General features: G+C 43.2%; 1 protein-coding gene across 4 annotated transcripts in view; it reads right to left on the bottom strand.

Annotated features, from left to right (window-relative positions):
* LOC107677935 (interleukin-1 receptor accessory protein-like 1-B) overlaps window positions 1-9293 on the bottom strand; it is a 153767-nt gene that overhangs the window by 64060 nt on the left and 80414 nt on the right. For all 4 annotated transcript variants that reach the window (XM_016473012.1, XM_016473010.1, XM_016473011.1 and 1 more), the window contains exon 5: window positions 4766-4840. In XM_016473012.1, the coding sequence (XP_016328498.1) occupies window positions 4766-4840 (75 nt within the window). The remainder of the gene's footprint in view (window positions 1-4765; window positions 4841-9293) is intronic.

Raw genomic sequence — 9293 nt, forward strand, 5'->3', positions numbered from 1 at the left:
CCTAAAGGTCTACGTGGCGGCCATTGCGGCCTACCACGCCCCTCTCGGTGGCCTCTCAGTGGGAAAACACCCCCTGGTTACACGTTTCCTCCGCGGTGCGCTGAGGCTGAGGCCTCTTGTACGATCACGCGTCCCCACATGGGACCTGGCAGTGGTGCTAGAAGCTCTCTGTAAGCCTCTATTCGAACCTATAGAAGAGATTTCTGATCGCCACCTCACAATAAAGACTACCTTTCTTCTGGCGATATCTTCTCTTAAGAGAGTTGGGATTCCCCTAGCGTTTTCTGACGCAGCTCGAGTTTCTGAAGAGGAACATCTCAGGTTACGTATGTAACCCTGGTTCCTCGAGGGAACGAGACGCTGCGTCTCGGTGCCATACTTCCGGCATCCCTGCCAGCGCTTGCTTCATTCCTAGAAGCTGATGCTGGCTCCGCCACACGTGCTTTTATAGCTTCCTTGTCATGACATCTCCCACCCGTGACGTCCCGCTCAGCTATTGGACTGATTTCACATGTGATTCAGAGCGTGGTCACAGAAGGCGTTCCCCTAGCGTTTTCCGACGCAGCGTCTCATTCCTTCAAGGAACCAGGGTTACATACGTAACCTGAGACGTTCTTTATCTATTAAAAACACTGATAATTTATGCACATCCGTGTGTTCAAAGATCACTGAACAAAAAAATTAAAAATTACAACTAAATCTGAATTTTCAGAAACATTAGACAGTATGATAACTGAGTCCAGGTTTTAGTCTTAGTTCTCAGAAACTTTCGTCATGAAGCTCAATGCATAGTTTCCTGACTGCAATGAGAATCAACAATCAGGTGTCAACAATAGACATAAATAAATGAAGGAAGAGAAGACCAAGCTTCTTTCTTGAGTTTATTTGCATATGGAATTGCAATATTTACATACTGAATTGTAAATGCCCAGAAGAATAGACCAACCACAATGGCATCATCAGTGTCAGTTTTGAAAGGCAAATGTTCTATTAATGTTCTTCTGGGTTTAAACGCTGTAACCTCTAATCACATCATGCTTTAAAAGCACTTCTGTTCATACAGCCTGAGCGCTCTGAAGCAGAACTAGATCTGTAAAATGCAAAACTAGTCCATCCAATCTACCGGTGACCCACTTGCCAAAAGCGTTCTCGTTGAGTCTCTGACAGTCGTGCTCACCCATTGTTTTGGATTCTCAAGTGGTGCATTCAGATGGAAATGAAAGGCTGGTGGCACTGCCATTTAGCAAGTGAGTCACGCTGCGTTCGATGGCCATCTCTCCTGCCCTGATGTCAGGCCTCATAGCTGAAAATGCATGTCAGGAGTCATGACTTAGAGAGGAACCGCTGGAGCTGTTTGAGGGTTATTAGAACAGAGAAAGAAAGAGACGCTCGTGAACAGATCTCGCATCTATATTCTCACACAAGAAAACATTAGTGTGCAAAGGGCTGTAAAAGCATCACCTTGTTCACGCCGTGTTCGTGTGAGCAGCTCGTGATCCATTTCAGCGCCTCAGAGTGGCTCGTTTACAGTTAGGCTTTATTTTCACATTTTTGTGAAGCGATGATTACTAGATTTGTAATGAGACATGTTTGTAAACCTATTCAAAGAATTTGGCTTCCTATAAACAGCAATGTGAATGTCATGCGATCTGAGCCACTATCACAAGTAAAAAGAGGTTTGAGTTCACTTTAAAATCCAGATACATAAGCACAAAATCTAGTATTAAATGACCAGCAGGTGGTGCTGAGGCGCTCTCAGGTTATGCCGCTGATGTTTCAAAAGCCTTGAGAAGAAACAGCTGTAAAATGTAAACTGTTAGTGGAGCTACAAAGATTGATACGGAGACTCCAAACGATCACTAGGAATGTTTTTGTTGCTCTTCCCAATCAATCTAACAAATTTCACAGCTGTCGTCCAATTGTTTCTGTGGGCAGCCATAGACTCCAACAGCAGACGAACAACAGGCAAACTAACAGATGGTGCTTGGCATCTAATGAAGGTTTGGGAATGTTGGAACAAATGTAGTCCGAGAGAAAAGGAAAGAGTCACATCTGAATCTAATGCTCCTGTCCTACCTGAGCCAAATCTGGTTTTGCTCATTTCTGTGGGAAATACTATAGTTCAAATGATGGGTAGATGACACATCCACTACAGGTTCATTTCACATTATTAATAAAGCAATGTGTATATGAAGATTATTCATGACTATCAGGTCAGAAACATCAGCTCACAGATCTTTTCTTTTATATTTTCACAGGTGTGTTACTCTGATCAAAAGCCTTTCCTAATGCAGAAGCCACAAATCACATCAAGCCAAACACGTCCATCTTAAAACACCATCTCTCGCGTTTTTGTTAGTTTGTCCTGTCTTTAGTTATATCCCTGCAATCAGTTTCACCAGAGACGAATTGCTGGACATTCGGAAGTACACACCACCCGATATTTCACCGGTTTTTGATTATTCTGATGTTTTGCTGGACATTGTAGTCGGGGGAGCTGCGGCGCTGATCAAATGCTTCAGGACGCGCAGACGGGGGAAGAGAGCCGGCGCGTTCGTGAAGCTCAGGCAGCGCGGATTCAGAATGCCGTTGCCTAGACCTCCAGCAACCCCCCTCTCCCCCACACCTGCAATTCAGATCAGCGAAGAAGAGGTGTGCCAGGTCTTCCGGAAGCAGACAAGGAAAAAAGCACCAGGCCCAGATTGTGTTACACCAGTCTATCTGAAATCCTGTGCTGACCAGCTGGCCCCCATCTTCACACAGATCTTCAACAGATCACTGGAGCTGTGCGAAGTCCCTTCATTACCTGGCAATAAAGCTCATTCTGATTCTGATTCTGATTCATAAACCCATCCAGCACATCAGACATCTGCTGCTTCACGCCACTGAGAGACCCGGCTGAAGAACAGCTCAAAACAACAATGCCTGATCTACAGCCGAAAACCACAGTGAAACAAGGCTCTTTCACACACACACACACACACACACACACACACACACACACACACACACACACACACACACACACACACGCGATTCTGGTCCATAATACATCCAGCTACAAAACATATCAGCTTCCACAAGCAGGTAAAACCAATGGTTGATCTTAGCCAGAATACACCAGTTACGACATGGGTCTCCAAATTCGGTCCTGGAGGGCCAGTGTCCTGCAGAGATCAGTTCCAACCCTAATCAAACACGCCTGAACCAGCTAATAAAAGTCTTACTAGGTATACTACAAACTTCCAAACAGGTGTATTGAGGCAAGTTGGAGCTGAACTCTGCAGGACACCGGCCCTCCAGGACCGAGTTTGGTGACCCCTGAGTTACAAACTAAAGATAATCAGGCTCCAGATAGGAAAAAGACAAAGATCGAATTAGGCTTCTCTGTTTCTTTAAAACATATCTCTCTGAAACTTCAACAGCTTCGAACCTGAATAATTCATGTCCAAAAACATCCTTAAACCAACACCTTAATTTTCAGAAAGGCTCATTTCTGCATCTTACAGACAATTCTGCGCTGTGAGAATATGTCAAGATTCTGTGTCATGTGACGAGCGTCAGCATCTCAAAGATCTTCCACATAATCCACCTCCCCGACATCCACCTGCGCTCTACTGTTCAATCCTGGATGGAGCTCAAAGACTCACACAACTTAATCTTAGTAGTAACACATCTGCTTAATTACTGACATTATATTTGCCCCACAGAGTTTTTTTTCTCCATAATCCAAACATCACATGGACACATATTATGTACTATGTACAATGTGTTAAGTATTATGCCACGATTTTCAGTGAACTCCTCTGTTAAACTGCTTAGGGTTGAGTGATAAGATCGTCCGTTTAACCCTGTCATTTATACGCATTATTCAACCACAGCAGTGATAAGCATCACTAAATAGTAATTAGGCTTGTCACTATACCAAATTATTATAAATTGAACAAAAACTCACAGGTTTCATAATTTCCCAAATCACCACATAACAAATTAATAACTCAAATTTTTACAATTTAATAACAAATTATACAACTACAGTACTGTATGTCCAACCTTACCTGCATACATCCAGTACACTCACGTAAAATATAGCAGATCTCAACTATTTCATTGTTTATAAAGTGGCAAAATGTAAACTATATTATTGCATAGCTCTATTCTGATAAATGTATACTATAAGACATGAAGATATTAAGATATTATAAGCAAACATTGTTATTTTCTATAAAGCTGGTTTGAAACTATGTGTATTATGAAAGCACTAAACAAAAACGGACTCGACTGTAACTCCACAGATGCCAGAGAACAGAATCCAGAGAATCCAAGAATCCCATCAACACTTGCATCAGCCTGAGCTTCTCAAAGTGCATTGCATTTTTAGTCTAGTCTTTCAACAATCATAGTTTAGTGGGATTATTTCCACGAGTCTGCAGTCATTTGAGACCGGTTAGTCTTTGTGAAGAGTGCCGTTCATGTTTAGTCAATCGAGTCAGCGACTCTCACACTCATTTAGTCATAAATGACCATGAAATGTGGCACATAAAAGCTCTATTGTTTTACAAAGGTGCGATTCTGACACATTACACAGGTGATCAAACACAGCACAATGATTTCAGCGCAGCACAGAGGGCCATCCAGGACTGCAACACACACACACACACACACACACACACAAACACACAGAGCACAAGGTCACAGCACATTGCATTACTGTAAGACCCTACAGACAGTTACGCAATATCAGCTCATAATAAACAGTTCTTACCCAGCTGCATCTCCATGACGCTCATCTTATTTTCAGATGGATAGAGGATCTTGGGAGGCTTGTCAGTCAGCGGTGCTGTACGAGAAAACAAACATCAAAGCAAATGATTAGTTGCAGGTCAATGCTGTCCATCTGTCTCTAATAGAGCTGCAGAATTACACATTAAATCCTAAATGACAATAACTCGGCTGGACATGTTTTTGACGTATAGTTTGGATCTCAACAAGTAAATCACCTTTTGAAAGTAATTTGAAACTTCATAAAGGATTGTAGTATGTAACTCCATATTCCACCTGGTCTGACAGTCACTCATTCTCTCATCTCAGGTCACAGTGGACAGGCTACATTATCTTTACTTTTTCTGTTCTCTGACGATACATTTCAATTAACAAACATGGCCACGCACATTGGTAATAATCGCTTACCGATCTTATCAATTATAAAATTGCCATTATAGTATGGCATTAAAATTAATATCAGCTATTTCACTATTGTGCTAAAACATTAATAAATATTCAAATAAACTGACACATCAGTAATGATTCATCGTCTTTTCCCGGCAGTAACAGTGATGTCTATGTTTTTCTATAATTAGGTCTGACATGCTACCTACAAAAATCAATATTAGGTAAACCTTGAAATTATATTTTTGATTTCTGCCTTTCTAGGCCTATACACTGATTCACATAATTCACACTTTGTGTTTATTGCTTTACAAATGTGACTGTATCTAAATGAACAAGTGGATATAAGACCCAAAAACATTTAGACACACAAGTAAAATATGGAGTGCCACAAGGATCTGTCCTAGGCCCTCTGCTATTTTCGATATACATGTTGCCCCGTTAAAAGCGCTATATAAATAAAGGTGACGACTTGACTTGACAAGTTCATAAACATTTAAAATGACATTCATACATTGCATTAAATGTTAATAAAGAACAAGAAAATCTAACTGGGTTTCACTTTATTTTGATGGTCACTTTAACACATTCTGTTGACTATAAGTAACGTTGCACCTACATGTCATTACTCTAACTCTCATTAGAGTATTAGTAGAGTATTAGTAGACTGGTAGGGTTAGGGTTAGAATAAATTGACATGTACTTGCCAAGTTGCTTATAGTCGGTAGAATGTCTGTTGGGAGACCATGACAATAAAGAGTTATTAGATATTAAGCAAACAGTCTACTAATACTCTGATGAGAGTTAGTAGACATGTAGGTGCAATATTACTTATTGTCAACAGAATGTTCAAAAGGGACCATCAAAATAAAGTGTTACCTCTAACTGCATTAAAATGGTTGTGTATTTAAAATGAACCAGTGAATAGTAATTACACTAACATACTTTCTCTTAAACAGACCTTAACTAGTCTGAATATGTGATTTTGTGTATTGCATTTTAACACTGAATGTCATCAGCTCTTCATCCTAAACCTATGAATGCATAAAAGTGACCCTTCATGAACAAAAACACAAAACAAGATGTATATTTCTTTATTGTATATGTATTTATTAAAATAAGTAAAATAAAACTGCATGACTCAAATGCACCTCAGCTTCAGGGAGTTTCAGGAGCAGCAGATAAATGCTGTAATCTGTCTCACCGCATAACTTAAGCCTTTTCAATCCTTCCAAAATGACATTTGGATCTCAAGGTCAGATTTAAAAAAAAAATGGAAGACTCGATAAACTGCAGTTAATATGTTCTTCCATCACCTGGATAAACGCTCACTGGGGTTTGTGGTCTCAGGAAGGGGGGTGTGGCTTCTGGGGCTCCAGCTTCGATTGTTTCTTCAAAAGCCCCAAATCTTTTAGGTTTCTTAATAATGTTGTCAAAAATATTTTTCAAGATATCTATAGTGAAATCTTTGTAACAGTTCAGTATCAGTGTATCAGAATCATTTCCCGCAGTATTGATACAGCAATACCAGCTGCGCTTTATCTCTTTCTTCTCTCCGACAACAAGTTCATGCACACAGCAGTCTTACAGAACCACTCCTCCTCTCACTCACTCAGAGCCACGCCTCACCTCACTCACTTAGAGCCACGCCTCCTCTCACTCACTCACTCAGAGCCACGCCACACCTCACTCACTCAAAGCCACGCCTCCTATCACTCACTCAGAGCCACACCTCACCTCACTCACTCACTCAGAGCCACTCCTCCTCTCACTCACTCAGAGCCACGCCTGCTCTCACTCACTCAGAGCCACGCCAAGCCTCACCTCACTCACTCACTCACTCACTCAGAGCCACACCTCCTCTCACTCACTCACTCAGAGCCACTCATCCTCTCACTCACTCAGAGCCACTCCTCCTCTCAATCACCCAGAGCCACGCCTCCTATGACTCACTCAGAGGCACATCTCTCACTCAATCAGAGCCACGCCTCCTCTCACTCACTCACTCACTCACTCACTCACTCACTCACTCACTCACTCACTCACTCACTCACTCACTCACTCACTCACTCACTCACTCACTCACTCACTCACTCACTCACTCACTCACTCACTCACTCACTCACTCACTCACTCACTCACTCACTCACTCACTCACTCACTCACTCACTCACTCACTCACTCATATTGTATATGTATTTATTAAAATAAGTAAAATAAAACTGCATGACTCAAATGCACCTCAGCTTCAGGGAGTTTCAGGAGCAGCAGATAAATGCTGTAATCTGTCTCACCGCATAACTTAAGCCTTTTCAATCCTTCCAAAATGACATTTGGATCTCAAGGTCAGATTTAAAAAAAAAATGGAAGACTCGATAAACTGCAGTTAATATGTTCTTCCATCACCTGGATAAACGCTCACTGGGGTTTGTGGTCTCAGGAAGGGGGGTGTGGCTTCTGGGGCTCCAGCTTCGATTGTTTCTTCAAAAGCCCCAAATCTTTTAGGTTTCTTAATAATGTTGTCAAAAATATTTTTCAAGATATCTATAGTGAAATCTTTGTAACAGTTCAGTATCAGTGTATCAGAATCATTTCCCGCAGTATTGATACAGCAATACCAGCTGCGCTTTATCTCTTTCTTCTCTCCGACAACAAGTTCATGCACACAGCAGTCTTACAGAACCACTCCTCCTCTCACTCACTCAGAGCCACGCCTCACCTCACTCACTTAGAGCCACGCCTCCTCTCACTCACTCACTCAGAGCCACGCCACACCTCACTCACTCAAAGCCACGCCTCCTATCACTCACTCAGAGCCACACCTCACCTCACTCACTCACTCAGAGCCACTCCTCCTCTCACTCACTCAGAGCCACGCCTGCTCTCACTCACTCAGAGCCACGCCAAGCCTCACCTCACTCACTCACTCACTCACTCAGAGCCACACCTCCTCTCACTCACTCACTCAGAGCCACTCATCCTCTCACTCACTCAGAGCCACTCCTCCTCTCAATCACCCAGAGCCACGCCTCCTATGACTCACTCAGAGGCACATCTCTCACTCAATCAGAGCCACGCCTCCTCTCACTCACTCACTCACTCACTCACTCACTCAGAGCCACACCTCCTCTCACTCACTCACTCACTCACTCACTCACTCACTCACTCAGAGCCTGCGTTCCAGTCCGTTTTTTTATGCCCTTCACTCGCAAGCTTCCCTCCGTCTCATTTACTCGGATGTACGTCATTGATTACGTTGCATGAGTGCCCACTTCTGGCGGAACCCTTGGAATGGGCTGAACTGGAACATATTATAGAGTTGTTTGGGGTGGGGATAAATTAAACGCAATCTGCGATGACGTCATAGTCGTGTTGCATTGTGGTCTATGGAGCGGCCTGAAGTGTGCATATGAAGCAGATTCGCTCCCTCGGTCAAAATCGAAGGGTCGAGGGTATGTCCATGTAAACTTCCCTCGTCCACTTGACGAAGTGGAACGCACTTCAAAATGACGGTGGGGATTCCCCCGAGGGTAAGTGCTTAGGGAAGTTCGCGAGTGCGTGTCTAAAAGCGGAGTGGAACACAGCCTGTGTCACTCATCCTCTCACTCACTCAGAGCCACGCCTCCTCTCACTCACTCAGAGCCACGCCTCCTCTCACTCACTCAGAGCCACGCCTCCTCTCACTCACTCACTCAGAGCTACACCTCCTCTCACTCACTCACTCACTCAGAGTCACTGATCCTCTCACTCACTCAGAGGCACTCCTTCTCTCACTCACTCAGAGCCACGCCTCCTCTCACTCACTCACTCACTCACTCACTCACTCACTCACTCATTCAGTCAGAGCCACACCTCCTCTCACTCACTCAGAGCCACGCCTTCTCTCATACACTCATTCACTCAGCTCCGCCCCTGGTCTCAGGTATTGTGGCATCTTTCAATAGTGAGATCTGTTTTCAGTTTCTTCATTTCTGTGATTTTCACTCGAGTTTCTCCAACATCACTGTGATGTGAAAAAGTGAAAAAAAGTGAAAGTGACGTGGCCAACTATGGTGACCCATACTCGGAATTAGTGCTCTGCATTTATCCCATCCAAAGTGCACACACACAGCAGTGAACACACA

Source organism: Sinocyclocheilus anshuiensis, unplaced genomic scaffold (assembly GCF_001515605.1).
Source record: "Sinocyclocheilus anshuiensis isolate Anshui unplaced genomic scaffold, SAMN03320099.WGS_v1.1 scaffold1085, whole genome shotgun sequence".
In the NCBI taxonomy this organism is placed as follows: Eukaryota; Metazoa; Chordata; class Actinopteri; order Cypriniformes; family Cyprinidae; genus Sinocyclocheilus; species Sinocyclocheilus anshuiensis.